The 18505-nt window shown below is 40.7% G+C and overlaps 2 protein-coding genes and 1 non-coding gene across 4 annotated transcripts in view; 1 reads left to right on the forward strand and 2 right to left on the reverse strand.

Moving 5' to 3' along the window:
* Positions 1-1226: 1226 nt before the first annotated feature.
* LOC118938444 (zinc finger protein 239-like) lies at positions 1227-11022 on the reverse strand. Its single transcript, XM_036942413.1, has 2 exons — positions 10885-11022; positions 1227-3617 (listed from the first exon to the last, which is right to left on the reverse strand). Exons 1-2 carry the CDS (start codon positions 10934-10936, stop codon positions 2752-2754), a joined length of 918 nt encoding a protein of 305 aa, XP_036798308.1. The 5' UTR covers positions 10937-11022; the 3' UTR covers positions 1227-2751.
* trnak-uuu lies at positions 10281-10353 on the forward strand. Its single transcript has one exon. It is a non-coding gene; the product is annotated as a tRNA-Lys (tRNA).
* Positions 11023-12629: 1607 nt separating the features above from the next.
* LOC110485125 (zinc finger protein OZF-like) overlaps positions 12630-18505 on the reverse strand; it is a 31046-nt gene continuing 25170 nt past the window's right edge. The window contains exons 1-2 of one of the 2 annotated variants that reach the window (XR_005035713.1): positions 14741-15171; positions 12630-14053 (exon numbers count right to left, since the gene is read on the reverse strand). The gene's annotated coding sequence lies outside the window, so the exon portion shown is untranslated. Of the gene's footprint in view, positions 14054-14740; positions 15172-18505 lie in introns of those variants that run through there. The other variant, XR_005035714.1, reaches the window with a different exon arrangement.

Raw genomic sequence — 18505 nt, forward strand, 5'->3', positions numbered from 1 at the left:
ATGCTCAATGCTATCTGGGATCCTTGGGACATCTCTACCCTAAACCCTAACCTTAACCCCTACCTTAACCATTTTAAATGTCAATTTCAACCGACTAGAGACGTCCCAAGGATATATCTACCTGAAATTACATGATCTAAGTGATTGATAGTTGGTATTCAGCAGTCATAAAGCCTTATTTACTTTAATGAACTACTAAAACAGTGATTTTGTCAGACAGCAGCTCAACATGTTATTGGCTGAATGATCCATTCATCCTTCCATCCCTCCTCAGCCTTCATCTCCTCTGAAGACCCAGTGAGGGTGGAGCTCAGTCACAGAACTGTTGAGGCACTGGTTAGGAAGAACACTTCTACAGCCAGAGAGGTGAGAGGTCACGTGGTTTAGATGGTAAATATTTATGTCCCATTAGTGGTTCATCATGTAAGCAAACGGGAATATGTTCCATCATCTATGTTTATTTACATTAGTGCAAATTGTCCACTGATATTGGTGTAATTTCTCACCCCTTTTGGCTGTATGAAAGTTACCTTCTCCTCAGACACACATTTGTTCTTTGATATTATGAAGGTCGTTTGTGTCAAATGTACTTTTCCTCACTCATTCACCCATCTCTTTATATTGAATATTTATATTCAGTGGCCTGACTGCATCCACTGTCAAAGGCCCATCCTGGTAGATCTGAACCTAATGCAGCTTGGAGTGATCAGATGACACAAGTCACATTTAGGTGCCAGGTGTAACTGAGGCCATAGATGCTCCATATCCATTACTTTGAGTGTTTTATATAATATGACTAAATGTGTTTCTGTGTTGCAGGGGCAGTCAAGGAATGGAACAGCAAGGCCACAGAACTTGACATAAGCAGAGCTGTGGGAGACCACCTCAAGCCCCTGGTAGAGCCGGGGTTGGTGTTTACCACTGGTAGAGGTGGTGTTTACCACTCCACCACGCCTTCAGCAGGCTGGGAAAGTGGGATTGATCTGTTTGATCCATTTGTTTGTTTCACTTCTCAGGAGTTGAATCCTTTGACATGTTGATTTCAAAATGTTTCATTTTTAACAAATGCACCGGGTTGGTTGAAAGGTGATACTAAACATACATACCATGCACTATTTTGACATAGTGGAAGATGTTTTTTCATACTAAGATGGAACAAAATATTGGGTTGCTTTTGCACATTGGTTTGAGGAGTCAGTAAATGTGTTCATTTGTTTTACAATATGTTCAAATCAAAGCAATCTTTATTTATACAGCACATTTCAGACATGGATGCAACACAATGTCTTCACAGGAAAAAGCAAATCAAAATAAACAAATATTTAATACGAAACAAACATAAGGATAAAAAAAAGAATGAGAAACTGAAAGACTAATGAACATTCTAAGTTAAAAGACAATGATTAAAATATTAAGAATTGGATACAACATCCAACCCAAAATAGAAGCTCGTTTTACTCCATTGTTTGTCGTTACATTCCCCAACAGGAAAACCAAATGTCCCTTACATAGAAGAGGGAACAAAGAGTTATTGACAACAACCAAAACTAAACAGGTGGGATTTTGAAAGGCACTATGGGGTGTCCACTGGATGTTGACTTGTAACAACAACTGGGACCTAAAAGACACCCACCATGAGACCCACTAAATCTGGCCAAGAAGAGGCAAACAAAAGAAAAACCCACACCAAACTTACAGACAGGAAGCAAACCAAAAACGTGGAGCAACTAAATGTGTTGACTCTCCACATCCATCAAGACAACTAGAGCACTGGGCCAGACACTCTTAAATAGAACCTGGACCAGCTCAGGTGAAACACCTTTCCACTAACAAGGTGGACAAGCCAGCACAGGTGTAACACATACTGACTAACGAGGTGACACCAATCAGTGCACCTCGTCAGTTGTACAACAGACTATGTATCCCCCATTCCTACGTGCTAACGTCCAACCTCAAAACATAAATGGAAAAAGAGAACAATTTAAGAGAACAAATATATCCTATATTTCTGTTGGACAGGTTTGCTTACCACCAACAGAAAACAACTTCCATTTCACAAATCAACTACAATGCTTCATCAATATAAACATTGTGTCTACTGGCTGTCAACAATTAAAAACAAGAAAAAAATGTACTTTTTTCCCCACTAGCTTCTAGAACTCTCGTCTTCCTAAAACTCACTAGCTTCTAGAACTCTTGTCCCCTTGGAACATAAAATACAAATCTTTTTGACTTCCCACCCTTGATACAATCAGCAACCAAGTTGTCCTTATCACGGACATGTCTGATTTCAAGAGGAAACGCCTGCATTATCCGTAGTAACTTTCCACCTAACTGCGGAGCTTCTCTCTCTTTTCAGGGTTCACTCGATAGACATGTTGTTGGATCGGGGCCCAGTCCCCAATGTCATGCTCTTGTACATTTGGGTTGGCACATCTAAGAATGAACCTGATACATGAACCTGATATTCTAAAGTCAGGGCAACAATGTTAATATAATTGTACCCCAAAATGTCAGTTGGCTGCATAAATCACAATAAATCACTGATATCAATTAGGGGGGAAATCCGGTTGTATGTGCTGTTGAAACTAACACAACTTTAAAAAAACATATGGAAATGGGAGATATATTCTACCTCACTGATTAGAGGACAACTTGCAGAAGACAGTCAGCTACATCTGGGGGTGATATGCATTTAAATGTACATCCTACATTGTGACATTAATTCATTGATATCATGAAACAACTCCTTCATGTATGTATTTTCCAATGTTTGATCAGAGATCTTTTATCAGAGTATCTCTTGTCACATTGATCACAGCTATGAGGTTTCTCTCCTGTGTGTACTCGTTGGTGAACTATCAGGCCGTTTGGCTGAGAAAAACTCTTCCCACATTGATTACAGCTATAAGGTTTCTCTCCCGTGTGTGTTCTCTGGTGTTTAGTCAGAGTGCTAGATGTAACAAAACGCTTCCCACATTGATCACAGCTATGAGGTTTCTCTCCGGTGTGTGTTCTCTGGTGTACTATCAAGCTGCTTGACTGAGTAAAACTCCTCCCACATTGAGCGCATCTATAAGGATTCTCTCCCGTGTGTGCTCTCTGGTGTAATCTTAACTGTCCTGAATAAGCAAAACTCTGTCCACAGTCAGAGCAGCTATAAGATTTCTCTCCTGTATGTATTCTCTCATGTTTTTTAAGGTCTGTTGACTGAGTGAATCTTTTCCCACATTGAGCACAGCTATAAGGTTTCTCTCCCGTGTGTGTTCTCTGGTGCGATTTTAACTGTCCTGAAAAAACAAAACTCTTTCCACAGTCAGAGCAGCTATAAGGTTTCTCTCCTGTATGTATTCTCTCATGTTTTTTAAGGTCTGTTGACTGAGTGCATCTCTTCCCACATTGAGCACAGCTATAAGGTTTTACTCCCATGTGTGTTCTCTGGTGTGATTTTAAATGTCCTGAAGAAACAAAACTCTTCCCACAGTCAGAGCAGCGATGAGTTTTCTTCCTTGTGGGTCTCTGCTGGTGTTTTGATCTGGATAGACTTTTCTTTGCCTTGTCAGCATCATGAGGTTGTTGAGGCTCCCCAGAGGATCCTCGATAGTCACTTCTCTCTCCTGTGTGAACAAAGTCCGACAGATGGTTAAAGGCCTACAACAGCAGAAATCCACTATAAAAGGTGATGCCAACAGCGTAGCAATGACATCTGCAAGTCTCTTGGGGTATGTCTCTATAAGCTTGGCACATCTAGCCACTGGGATTTTTGCCCATTCCTCAAGGCAAAACTGCTCTAGCTCCTTCAAGTTAGATGGGATCAGCTGGTGTACAGCAACCTTTAAGTCACACCACAGATTCTCATTTAGATTGAGGTCTGGGCTTTGACTAGGCCATTCCAAGACATTTAAATGTTTCCACTTAACCTCTCTGGGATAGGTGGGATGGAAACGGCAAACATCCATTGAAAATGCAGAGCGCCAAATTCAAATAAATTACTATAAAATTAAACTTTCATGAAATCACACATACAATACATCAAATTAAAGCTACACTTGTTGTGAATCCAGCCAGCATGCCAGATTTCAAAAAGGCTTTACGGCGAAAGCATAATATGATATTATCTGAGTGTAGCACCTCCGCAAACAAACACAGACAATCATATTTCAACCCGCCACAAAACACAGAAATAATGACATAATTTGTGCCTTACCTTTGAAGATCATCCTCGCTTGGCACTCCAATATGTCCCATAAACATCACAAATGGTCCTTTTGTTCGATTAATTTTGTTGATATATATCCAAAATGTCAATTTATTTGGCGCGCTTGATTCTGAAAAACACCGGTTCCAAAACGCACGACATGACTATAAAAAATCTCAAAAGTTACCTGTAATCTTTGTCCAAACATTTCAAACAACTTTCCTGATACAACTTTAGGTATTTTTTAACTAAATAATTGATCAAATTTAATGACGTGATAAACTGTGTTCCATATCGGAGGAAAAGAAAGCGGAGCGTGCTGTTCAGGTTGTGCGCCTCTAACAAAGAGTACACTTCCCTCGAGCCTCATTCTGAACAGTGGTACTTCTTCATTTCTCAAAGGAAAAACCTCAACCAATTTCTAAAGACTGTTGACATCCAGTGGAAGTGATAGGAACTGCAAGCCTGCCCCTTAGAAATCTGGAATCCCAATGAAACACCATTGAAAAGCGTGACCTAAAAAAACAAATCTGAATGAATGAGTTTCGCCTGCCAAATAAGTTCTGTTATACTCCCAGACATCATTCAAACAGTTCTAGAAACTCCAAAGTGTTTTCTATCCAAATCTACTAATACTATGCATATCGTAGGTTCTGGGCCTGAGTTGCAGGCAGTTTACTTTGGACACGCTTTTCATCCGGATGTGAAAATACTGCACCCTATCCCAACACGAGTGTTGCTTTAGCAGTATGCTTAGGGTCATTGTCCTGCTGGAAGGTGAACCTTCATCCCAGTCTCAAATCTCTGGAAGACTGAAACGGGTTTCCCTCAAGAATTTCCCTGTATTTAGCGCCACCAATCATTCATTCAATTCTGACCAGTTTCCCAGTACCTGCAGATGAAAAACATCCCCACAGCATGATGCTTCCACCACCATGCTTCACTGTGGGGATGGTGTTCTGGGGGTGATGAGAGGTGTTGGGTTTGCGCCAGACATAGCATTTTCCTTTATGGCCAAAAAGCTCAATTTTAGTCTCATCTGACCAGAGTAGCTTCTTCCATATGTTTGGGTAGTCTCCCACGTTCCTTTTGGCGAATACCAAACGTGTTTGCTTATTTTTTTCTTTGAGCAGGGGCTTTTTTTGGCAACTCTTCGGTAAAGACCAGCTCTGTGGAGTGTATGGCTTAAAGTGGTCCTATGGACAGATACTGCAATCTCCGCTATGGAGCTTTGCAGCTCCTTCAGGGTTATCTTTTGACTCTTTGTTGCCTTCCTGATCAATGCCCTCCTTGCCTGGTCCGTGGGTTTTGGTGGGCGGCCCTCTCTTGGCAAGTTTGTTTTGGTGCCATATTCTTTCCATTTTTTAATAATGAATTGAATGGTGCTCCGTGGGAAGTTTCTGACATTTTTTTATAACCCAACCCTGATCTGTACTTCTCCACAATTTTGTCCCTGACCAGTTTGGAGAGCTCCTTGGTCTTCATGGTGATACTTGTTTGGTAGTGCCCCTTGCTTAGTGGTGTTGCAGACGCTGGGCCCTTTCAGAACAGGTGTATATATACTGAGATTATGTGACACTTAGATTGCACACAGGTGAACTTTATTTAACTAATTATGTGACTTCTGAAAATAATTGGTTGCACCAGATCTTATTTAGGGGCTTCATAGCAAAGGGGGTGAATACATACGCACGCACCACTTTTTCGTTTTTTAAATGAAATCCAAATAAAAATCATATCTGGTAATGAGGAAACCACTAGTTATGGATGTAGTATATCTGGTAATGAGGAAACCACTAGTTATGGATGTAGTATATCTGGTAATGAGGAAACCACTAGTTATGGATGTAGTATATCTGGTAATGAGGAAACCACTAGTTATGGATATAGTATACCTGGTAATGAGGAAACCACTAGTTATGGATGTAGTATATCTGGTAATGAGGAAACCACTAGTTATGGATGTAGTATATCTGCAAATGAGGAAACCACTAGTTATGGATGTAGTATACCTGGTAATGAGGAAACCACTAGTTATGGATGTAGTATATCTGCAAATGAGGAAACCACTAGTTATGGATGTAGTATATCTGCAAATGAGGAAACCACTAGTTATGGATGCAGTATATCTGGTAATGAGGAAACCACTAGTTATGGATGTAGTATATCTGCAAATGAGGAAACCACTAGTTATGGATGCAGTATATCTGGTAATGAGGAAACCACTAGTTATGGATGCAGTATATCTGGTAATGAGGAAACCACTAGTTATGGATGTAGTATATCTGCAAATGAGGAAACCACTAGTTATGGATGTAGTATATCTGCTGGAGCAAAAATGGAGAGCAAAGATTTTGGTTTTTCACAATGTATTCTGAATATTACAGTGCAAGATCAGGAGTGCTACTCAAGGAAACTCACATTAAGTTCTGTGTCTATTCACTAATTCACCACCGTGGGGGAAAAGTCAGGGGATTTCTCATAGGCTGACAGCAAAAATAGTCTTCATTTCCAGGTTGCTTATGAGTATATTTCACACTACTTTGGATTATAATTGTTATAATGAATGTCCTTTGAATGTCCTGCTTTATATAATATGTGTTGTCGCAAATCAACTGCTTTATACTTAAAAAAACACTTCCACCAGTAAAATGCTCTTTGGCTAGCTTTGCTACGAGTCTGTCAATGAGCGTTTGTAAACTAAGTGTACGCAAATTGGCCCATAACTTCACCTAACAACAACATATACTTACTGTAGGACCCATAACTTCACCAAACAACAACATAGACCTACTGTAGGACCCATAACTTCCCCTAACAATAACATATACTTACTGTAGGACCCATAACTTCACCTAACAACAACATAGACCTACTGTAGGACCCATAACTTCACCTAACAACAACATAGACCTACTGTAGGACCCATAACATCACCTAACAACAACATAGACCTACTGTAGGACCCATAACATCACTGAACAACATAGACCTACTGTAGGACCCATAACTTCACCTAACAACAACATAGACCTACTGTAGGACCCATAACATCACTGAACAACATAGACCTACTGTAGGACCCATAACTTCACCTAACAACAACATAGACCTACTGTAGGACCCATAACATCACTGAACAACATAGACCTACTGTAGGACCCATAACTTCACCTAACAACAACATAGACCTCAGACTATAAATCAGTTAATATTTCAGGTGAAATATGGAAACTAAAATGTTTTTGTCATGACATTTCAATACTTGATCACCAGATAATTTTGTGAATAATCCCACTAGGCTACTCTGTAATGTGTTGTCATTCTAAATATCATGAATTAAGGAAAATAGCTCTGTGTGTTGTGTAATAGCCTATCCATCAAGGAACAGTTCTCTACACATTATGAGATAAGTATCTTCTGTGTCCAAACAGACTAACGAGACCCTACTGTAAATCAAGCAGACAATAACACATTATAAACATCAATTTGTTAGGGATGTTGGATCCTACGTGGAGCATGGCATAACTGTCTTTACCAGAGTAATGAATGAAGAAACACTTTGGTTGTTGTTGCATGTTGTGATGTTTGTCATTTGACTGTCATTCAGAAAATGATTTCCTGGATCAGCTGACGATAGTTGAACATGTGACTGTAACTGAACAGCTACAGTATTAAGAATGATGTGTAATTATTGAAGAACCGCGTTAATGACAGTATCCATTGGGGTGTTGTCTATAAAGTTAAGGTAACTCTCGGTTAAAACCATTGGATTTAGCAAACTGAAATTATTTAGGATTTCTCAAAGTAATTTTTTCTTCACCTCAAACAGCAAGTAAACAAAGTCCTATTAGAATCAATTACGAATGACAATAGTTGCTCAAAGTATTTGAAAAATATTTCCAACTCTCGATAACCACTCGGCATTGAAAAGGAAAAGGAAATGCTCTGATCCAGTGGAAATGTCATAAAATCCCTGATTACTTCTTATTCTTTGCACAAATAGCCTACAGCTGTGTCTGTACAAAACTCACTGGTGCGGGAAACTTGAGGGCCCAGAATATTTTATACAATGTTGCAAGCTTGCTATTGCTAGTTTTGGAGACCCAGTTGATACAATGTTTCAAGTTGGTTGTAGACAGGCCATGTGCATCCAATAATGTGATTTATAAAGGACATTTATTTTTAACTGATATTTTTAACTGCAGGCTGCAATGTTTTGATTTGCTTTATTTATGTTTACAATAGATTTGTATAATTTTCATTTAGATAGTTGATTTTATTAAACACATGGGGTGTGTCTATATATGAAAAAATACACGTTATAACATTTCAACCAATCGTTTGGAAGAATGAACAGACAACTCTTGGTTGACCAAGATATATTTTAGGTGCGGTCTAAGGCACTCAACTCAGAGCTTGTGACGTCACTACAGACACCCTGGTTCGAATCACACAGTTCAGACCCCTTCCCCTTTTCCACATTTGTTTCGGTAGTCTTATTGTAATAATTATTACAATTAAAATAAATCCTCATTAATCTACACAAAATAGCCAAAAATGAAAACAGGTTTTTAGAAATGCTTGCTTATTTATTAAAAATTAAAAACAAATACCTTGTTTACGTAAGTATTCAGACCCTTTGCTATGAGACTTCCGGTGAATCCTGTTTCCATTAATCATCCTTGAGATGTATCTACAACTTGAGTGGAGTACACCTGTGGTAAATTCAATTGATTGGACATGATTTGGAAGGCACACACCTGTCGATATAAGGTCCCACAGTTGACAGTGCATGTTAGAGCAAAAACCAAGCTATGAGGTCAAACTAATTGTCCATAGAGCCCAATACAGGATTGTGTCGAGGCACAAATATGGGGAAGGGTACCAAAAAATGTCTGCAGCATTGAAGGTCCCCAGGAACACAATGGCCTAGAGCAACTAAGAGCTCCAAAGTTCCTCTGTGGAGATGGGAGAACCTTCCAGAAGGACAACCATCTCTGCAGCACTCCACCAATCAGACCTTGATGATAGAGTGGCCAGATGGAAACCACTCCTCAGTAAAAGGCACATGACAGCCTGCTCGGAGTTTGCCAAAAGGCACCTCAAGGACTCTCAGACCATGAGAAACAAGATTGGCCTGAATGCCAAGATTCACGTCTGGAGGAAACCTGGCACCATCCCTACGGTGGAGCATGGACGTGGTAGCATCATGCTGTGGGGGTGTTTTTCAGCAGCAGGGACTGAGAGACTAGTCAGGATCGAGGGAAATATTAACGGAGCAAGGTGCAGAGAGATCCTTGATGAAAGACCTACTCCAGAGTGCACAGGACCTCAGACTGGGGGCGAAAGTTCACCATCCAACAGCACAACGACCTTAAGCACACAACCAAGACAACACAGGAGTGGCTTCGGGACAAGTCTCTGAATGTCCTTGCGTGGCTCAGCCAGAGCCCGGGCTTCAGCCCGATCTAACATCTCTGGAGAGACCTGAAAATAGCTGTGCAGTGATGTTCCCCATCCAACTTGACAGAGCTAGAGAGGATCTGCAGAGAAGGATGGGAGAAACTCCACAAATGCAAGCGTGCCAAATAAATTAGCTAAATTAAAGTTTTAAAAAACTAATTTAAACTCCCTGTTCGAAGACTGATTTACATCTGTCAATCACACAGCATCATCTGATTTAGGAATTTGCAGTGAGCCAGGCGTTTGTGAGAGACAATTGTCATCTAAAGCAGCATTGGTTTGGTCGTTTTCGTGCGAGATTTGAACTTGTGCTGATTAATTGACTTTGCTGTGTAAAGAGATTAAACACATAAAAGAGATTAAACACATAAAAGCCCTGACCACAACGTGACTTGAACACGCAACCTTCTGATGTGGAGTCAGCCGTGCAACCGATGCGCCACGAGGTCTTGGACAAATTGCATCTTTGGAGGGGATGTCTAGTTCAGATTTCGTTGACTGTATCATTTGAAACGGAGGCCTGGTTCTCTGGGGAAATGTACCATCTGACAATGCCCCCTCGTCAGTCCGTGCCTCTGCCCGGCAGGTGAGGTGTATGAAAATTTGTAAAGGCAGAGCCCGGATAGCTCAGTTGGAAGAGCATCAGACTTTTAATCTGTGGGTCCAGGGTTCAAGTCCCTGTTCGGGTGTTGCTTTTCTGTTCACCTTCCTTCTTTAGGCAGTCTTTCTATACTTTAATTTTCTATAACTTTAAATGACATGTTCACCTGTAGACTATACACTCCCAGAGCCAAAACAGATTAGTCTGAAGACTTCAGGATTTTTAATCTGAACCTCCAGGTTTAACCTTTCTGGCGCAGGCGTTCCACTATCAACCCACCTTGACAAAATTGTCAGAGAATCCTGTCACCCAAGTTATAGACTGTTTTCTCTGCTACTGCACACCACTCATTAATGTATAAGTCCCAAAATGGATGTAACAACTGCTGATTGCCCCTTTAAGACTACATATTGGGCTAATCTAATAAGATATATTGAGGACTACAGTATGTCAGGCATTGTCATTGGATGCATTTCATCAATTGTTAACGTTTTGTTGATGGTCCACTCTTGATGTTCTACACGTTACAGTGTAGCTTCAGCCATTCCTACAGAACAACATTAAAGTGTAGAACCCCTTTACTGCATATTGGTTCAACGACTGCAGAGACAGTACTTACTGGTGTTAAACTTATCTTCAACCTCCTCTTCTTCCTTCGATGTGACAGTCATCTCCCCCTCCTCTTTCACTACAAAAACTGCATCCTCCTCTTTCTCTGCCTCCTCTTCTTTTACTGTAACATCCTCCTCCTCTTTCACTCTGAACGAGTCTTCCTCTTCTTTCACTGTAACAGCCTCACCCTCTACTTGTTTTTGTATTGTAACATCCTCCTCTTCCTCCTCCTCTTTGACGAGAGCTTCTTCCTCCGTCCAGCAGACCTCCTCTTCTTTATCAGGAGGAGAGTAGCTTAGTGAACTCATGGTCGGGGATGTTAGCTAGCTATCATTAGCGACTAGCCTAGTTCTAAGCTAACTTAGCAAACCAGCTAGCTGACAAACAACGTAAATATATAATGAAATGGGCCAAAAAGTACATACGACAGAAGTGGGTTTAATACACAGCGACTAATATACACCAAAACAGTGTAAAGAGTGTGAATGTTGTAGCTATGTTTGCTAAAAAGCTACCGAGGTGTCTGACTAGCTGTTGTTGTTGAAGGAGCGTCCCGTCCACTAGATTATACGTCACACTGGCAGCGTCGCCTCAACCTAAAAGACGCACATCGCCATCTACTGACTGGAGTGGGCAACGCAGTAGAGGAAACAAACTTTAATTTTTCATTTATTTCATAAAAGTTTAATATTATATTACGTCGTTCAAAGAGAAGCATGTGCTGATTGATTCGTGTTTAATGAGTGAGAATTTAAAACAAACTTTACACCCACTACACATCTGCATTGAACCATAATTCTGACATGGTTCATTTTGACCCGAGTCAGATCTTTTATCATAGCCAAAATGTGGTTTATTCATATCTTCCAATTTTTCATGACTTTGTCAATCAACTTGTTCTTAATAAATCTAAATATGGTTTAGTGTTTCTGTATCAATATGGACTTTTAACAAATTCAAATCCTTTGGAGTAATTTTCACCCCAGGCAAAAGCACCTTTGATAAATAGGATGTTTAATTCAAATCAAAATCACATTTTATTGGTCACATACACGTGTTTAGCAGAAGTTATTGCGGGTATTGTGAAATACTTGTGTTTCTAGCTCCGACAGTACAGTAATATCTAACAAGTAATAGCTAACAATTTCACAACATATACCCAATACACACCCAGAGGGTGGAGGGGCACCTGTATCAGTGGTTTTGACCAGATAGACACCTACAGACACACAGTATAGTGCCTCCCATGTACTCTCCTAAGATTGGATTTTCTATAACACGTGTCACATGACTGTGTACAAATCTGCCAATGGTAAAAACCTCTGCCAGTGGTAGAAAAGTCTACCAGGAGTATACAGTGCATTCGTAATGTATTCAGACCCCTTCACTTTTTCCACATTTTGTTACGTTACAGCCTTATTCTAAAATGGAAGATTTTTTCCCTCATCAATCTACACACAATACCCCATAATGATATCACAATACCCCATAATGACATCACAAAACCACATCATGACAAACCAAAAACAGTTTTTTTTACATTTATGCACGTATTCAGACCCTTTGCTATGAGACTCGAAATTGAGCTCAGATGCACCCAGATTCCATTGATCATCCTTGAGATGTTTCTACAACTTGTTTGGAGTCCACCTGTGGTAAATTCAATTGATTGGACATGATTTGGAAAGGCACACACCTGTCGAAATATGGTCCCACAGGTAATCAAGCCATGAGGTCAAAGGAATTGTCCGTAGAGCTCCAAGACAGGATTGTGTCGAGGCACAGATCTGGGGAAGGGTACAAAAACATTTCTGCAGCATTGAAGGTCCCCAGGAACACAGTGACCTCCGTCATACTTAATGGAAGAAGTTTGTTATAATTATTATTTGTAGTCTGAATCCGTGGAACTGCAGGGATTTGTAGTCATAGTGGCCTCCATCATACTTAATGGAAGAAGTTTGTTATTATTATTTGTAGTCTGAATCCGTGGAACTGCAGGGATTTGTAGTCATAGTGGCCTCCATCATACTTAATGGAAGAAGTTTATTATTAGTAGTCTTGCATGTCGTCTACTTTGATGCTAATTAGCATTTTCGAATCCGTGAATAAAGGATCTCCATTAGTTCCTGCCAAGGCAGCAGCTACTCTTCCTGGGGTCCAGCAAAATAAAGGCAGTTATACAATATTAAAAACATTACAATACATTCACAACACACGGTGTGGCATCAGTCACCTTGTCCTAGAGATATTTACATGGTTGTCAAAACGTCACACCAGGGTGAGCCTAAACAAAACACAGTACTATGGGAAAAATGAATGGTGGAAAAACGATTGGAGCCATTTCCCTGTTTGACCTCTAGTTGTTATGGATATTATGACTCAACAGCACCCAACAGTGGACGTGTCAAAATGGCATTGTAGATTTTAGCGGTATATAGTATGTATTTTGGATGCTTTCAGTGTATTTTCAACGCTTTCAGACAATGGATTAATCGCAATTAAAAAATAGTGCACTAACATTACACAAAGTTATCTCAAGCCTGACAGCCCAAACAAAAACACACATTCTCAGTCAAAAACACAAGTCAGAACACAGTCTCTCTATTCTCTCATGTGTTTTCAAGTCCTCTGACTGGGAAAATGTCTTTCCATAATAAGAGCAGTGGTATGTCTTCTTCTCCTGTGTATTTGTATGTATTCTTTCATGCTCTTTCAGGTACCTTAACCGGGTAAATCTCTTTCCACACTGGGAGCAGCGGTTCATCTTCTTACCTGTGTGTGTCCTCTCATGCTGGTTCAGGTTTCCTAACTGGGCAAAATGCTTTCCACAATGGGAACACTGGTAAGGCTTTTCTCCTGTGTGTATTCTCTCATGCTCCTTCAGGCTCCCTAACTGGGTACAACTCTTTCCACAATGGGAACATTAGAAAGGCTTTTCTCCTGTGTGTGTCCTCTCATGCCTTTCCACGCTCCCTAACCACCTAAAACTCTTTCCACACAAGCAGCAGTGGTAAGGCTTCTCTTCTGTGTGTCTTCTCTTATGTGTTTTCAGGCTCCCTAACTGAGTAAAACTCTTTCCACACTCGGAGCAGCGATGTCGTCCTGCTGGTTTGGACGTCTCAGGGTCTGGTTCCCCTGAAGGACTCTTCCTGCTGTCAGAAGGTCTGGTCTCTCTCCTGTCAAAGACAAACATATTATTTAATTAAACAGAGACATGAATGAAACCTCACATGATAAACTTCCTATGACGTTTTATCTAGACTAGATCCCTCAATCACCTGACCGCCACAAGGAGGCGCTAGAGCACGATGGGACAAGGACGTCCCGGCCAGCCAAACCCTCCCCTAACATGGACGACACTGGGCCAATTGGGATACAGCCTGGATTAGAACCAGGGATTGTAGGGACTCCTCTTGCACTAAAATGCAGTGCCTTAGAATGCTGCCCCACTTGGGAGGCCCTGCTTAAATAGTTATATTCCGCAGTGTGACATCGTTCTGATATTTCTTAATTTTTTTCTAGTTATTTTGGTGATTTGTGTGTGTATTGATTTGTATTGGTAGATATTACTGCGCTGTTGGAGCTATAAGCATCAGCATTTCGCTGCACCTCTGATAACATCTGTAAAATATGTGTAAGCAACCAAAAACATTTGATGACAAGTCTGATTTATTTGGGAAGTTTTTAGGCTGTAGAGACCACTATAATAATAGATATTGTGGACTACAGTATTTAACTAAAATAATATATTGAATGCATGATTAATGCGTTTTGTTGGTGGCCCGCTCTTTGATGGTATACACACGTTACAGTTTAGCTTAACCAATTCCTACATTATAAACATAATAAATAGTAGAACTTACAGTTTAAACCTGCATCAGTTCAACAACTGCAGTTTGTGCCCGTTTCCAAGATAGTACTGAATGTTTGTTGTTAATCAGATCCCTAGTCGCCTCCTCCGCCTCTTCTTTCACTGTAACGTCCTCCTCTTCCTTCTCCTCTTTCACAACAATGTTCTACCACAGGCTCTCTTTCTCAGTCCAGCAGACCTCTTATTTAGCAGGAGAGTAGCTCACTGACCTCATGGTCGGGGATGTTAGCCATCCAGCTAGCTACTAGAAAGCTAAATATGGAATTAAAGGGGGTAACTAGCTAAACGGCATAAGCCGACAGAAGTGTGTTTAAAACATAGTGGATAATATACACCGAAACAGTCTAAACAGATTGAATCTTTCAGCTATGTTTGCTACGGAGGTGGATGACTCGCTGTTGTTGAAGTGTTTCGTCCACTATAATATACGTCACACTACCAGCGACGCCTGAAAGACCGCAGATCGCCATCTGCAGACGCGCATGCTGACGCAGTGGAGGGAAAAGTTGTTTTTCCAAACAAATCGTTTTAAATGTTTTATTATTAAATAATACATTACATTGAGACTAACAGATAGATGCACGTGTTGATTAGTGCAGATTTTAAACAGTGAGAATCAAACTTTACATCAACTTGACATTGCATTTTTAAGGAAGTTTCTGATTAATTCAGTCAAACTAACAGAAAATAATAAATAAGCAGCGACGTCACAATACATCATGTAGATGTATATAATGAACAGACTAGGTCTATACTGCTCCTACACGGTGTAACAATACATCATGTAGATGTATATAATGAACAGACTAGGTCTATACTGCTCCTACATGGTGTAACAATACATCATGTACAGTGCCTTGCGAAAGTATTCGGCCCCCTTGAACTTTGCGACCTTTTGCCACATTTCAGGCTTCAAACATAAAGATATAAAACTGTATTTTTTTGTGAAGAATCAACAACAAGTGGGACACAATCATGAAGTGGAACGACATTTATTGGATATTTCAAACTTTTTTAACAAATCAAAAACTGAAAAATTGGGCGTGCAAAATTATTCAGCCCCCTTAAGTTAATACTTTGTAGCGCCACCTTTTGCTGCGATTACAGCTGTAAGTCGCTTGGGGTATGTCTATCAGTTGACTTGGCCATTCTAACACCTGGATATGTTTATTTTTGAACCATTCCATTGTAGATTTTGCTTTATGTTTTGGATCATTGTCTTGTTGGAAGACAAATCTCCGTCCCAGTCTCAGGTCTTTTGCAGACTCCATCAGGTTTTCTTCCAGAATGGTCCTGTATTTGGCTCCATCCATCTTCCCATAAATTTTAACCATCTTCCCTGTCCCTGCTGAAGAAAAGCAGGCCCAAACCATGATGCTGCCACCACCATGTTTGACAGTGGGGATGGTGTGTTGCTTTTACGCCAAACATAACGTTTTGCATTGTTGCCAAAAAGTTCAATTTTGGTTTCATCTGACCAGAGCACCTTCTTCCACGTTTGGTGTGTCTCCCAGGTGGCTTGTGGCAAACTTTAACCGACACTTTTTATGGATATCTTTAAGAAATGGCTTTCTTCTTGCCACTCTTCCATAAAGGCCAGATTTGTGCAATATACGACTGATTGTTGTCCTATGGACAGAGTCTCCCACCTCAGCTGTAGATCTCTGCAGTTCATCCAGAGTGATCATGGGCCTCTTGGCTGCATCTCTGATCAGTCTTCTCCTTGTATGAGCTGAAAGTTTAGAGGGACGGCCAGGTCTTGGTAGATTTGCAGTGGTCTGATACTCCTTCCATTTCAATATTATCGCTTGCACAGTGCTCCTTGGGATGTTTAAAGCTTGGGAAATCTTTTTGTATCCAAATCCGGCCTTACACTTCTTCACAACAGTATCTCGGACCTGCCTGGTGTGTTCCTTGTTCTTCATGATGCTCTCTGCGCTTTTAACGGACCTCTGAGACTATCACAGTGCAGGTGCATTTATACGGAGACTTGATTACACACAGGTGGATTGTATTTATCATCATTAGTCATTTAGGTCAACATTGGATCATTCAGAGATCCTCACTGAACTTCTGGAGAGAGTTTGCTGCACTGAAAGTAAAGGGGCTGAATAATTTTGCACGCCCAATTCTTCAGTTTTTGATTTGTTAAAAAAGTTTGAAATATCCAATAAATGTCGTTCCACTTCATGATTGTGTCCCACTTGTTGTTGATTCTTCACAAAAAAATACAGTTTTATATCTTTATGTTTGAAGCTTGAAATGTGGCAAAAGGTCGCAAAGTTCAAGGCAAGAATACTTTCGCAAGGCACTGTAGATGTATATAATGAACAGACTAGGTCTATACTGTTCCTACATGGTGTAACAATACATCATGTGCGGCTTTAAGGCAATGCTGTTAGTGTGACGTCTAATCTAGTGGACGGAACGTTTCTTTCAACAGCAGCAACAGTTTATTAGACACCTCGGTTGCTTGCTAGACAAATTAGCCGACCCAATAAAGCTCTTTAGATGCTTTCGTGTATATCAGCCACCATGTTTTAAACCCACTTCTGTCGTCTAGTTAGTTATCCGATTTAATTTCATATTTACGGGGTTGTAGTTATTAGTCAACTAGCGGGCTGGCTAAGTTAGCATTAGCCTAGCTAGCTAACATCCCAGACCATGAGCTCACTAAGCTACTCTCCTCCTGCTAAAGAAGAGGAGATCTGCTGGACAGAGGAAGAGGGTCTGTGGGTGAACATTGTCGTGAAAGAGGAAGAGGAGGCTGTCACAATACAAAAACAAGTAGAGGGTGAGGCTGTTACAGTGAAAGAAGGGGAAGACGCGTTCAGAGTGAAAGAGGATGAGGATGTTACAGTAAAAGGAGAGGAGGATGCAGTTTATGGAGTGAAAGAGGAGGAGGGGGAGATGACTGTTACATCGAAAAAGGAGGATAAGAAGAGGAGGAAACTGGATATCTGGGCCCAGTTTCCCAAACGCATCTTAAGGCATCCAATGGTTCTAACTGTGAACTTAGCCATAAGATGGTTTTGATTAAAGACTTAGTGACTGAGTTGTAGCCACGGTTTGGTTACCAATAAGTACAAACAGTTATGTTTTTGTTTTATATTTACAAAATTAAAATGACATTTTAAATGTTTCTTTACTCAAGTATGACAGTTGGGTACTTTTTCCACCACTGTATTTTTATAACGATCCCTTGCGTCATGCAGCCATTCCTCTGGGTAACCCTGCTGTCTGAAACACTCATCCAGACATTCCTCTGGGTAACCCTGCTGTCTGAAACACTCATCCAGACATTCCTCTGGGTAACCCCGCTGTCTGAAACACTCATCCAGACATTCCTCTGGGTAACCCCGCTGTCTGAAACACTCATCCAGCCATTCCCCTGGGTAACCCCGCTGTCTGAAACACTCATCCAGCCATTCCTCTGGGTAACCCCTCTGTCTGAAACACTCATCCAGCCATTCCTCTGAGTAACCCCGCTGTCTGAAACACTCATCCAGACATTCGGCTTGCTTGTCATAGTCACTCTGTGTACTACAAATCCTGTGTATGCGACTGTATTGGCTGATGGGGAGGTTCTTTTTTAGGGGTGCAGGGTGGAAGCTGTCTCCGCGTAACAGGGAATTCCTCTCCGTCTGCTTCCTGTATAAGTCTGTGCTAAAGCCACTCCCTCTTAATCAAAATGTCCAGATAACTTGTTTCATGCGCATCATAGGTGAGGGTGAATTTCAGATGTTCATTGCTTGTA

This window comes from Oncorhynchus mykiss, chromosome 13 (assembly GCF_013265735.2).
Source record: "Oncorhynchus mykiss isolate Arlee chromosome 13, USDA_OmykA_1.1, whole genome shotgun sequence".
Classification (NCBI taxonomy): Eukaryota; Metazoa; Chordata; class Actinopteri; order Salmoniformes; family Salmonidae; genus Oncorhynchus; species Oncorhynchus mykiss.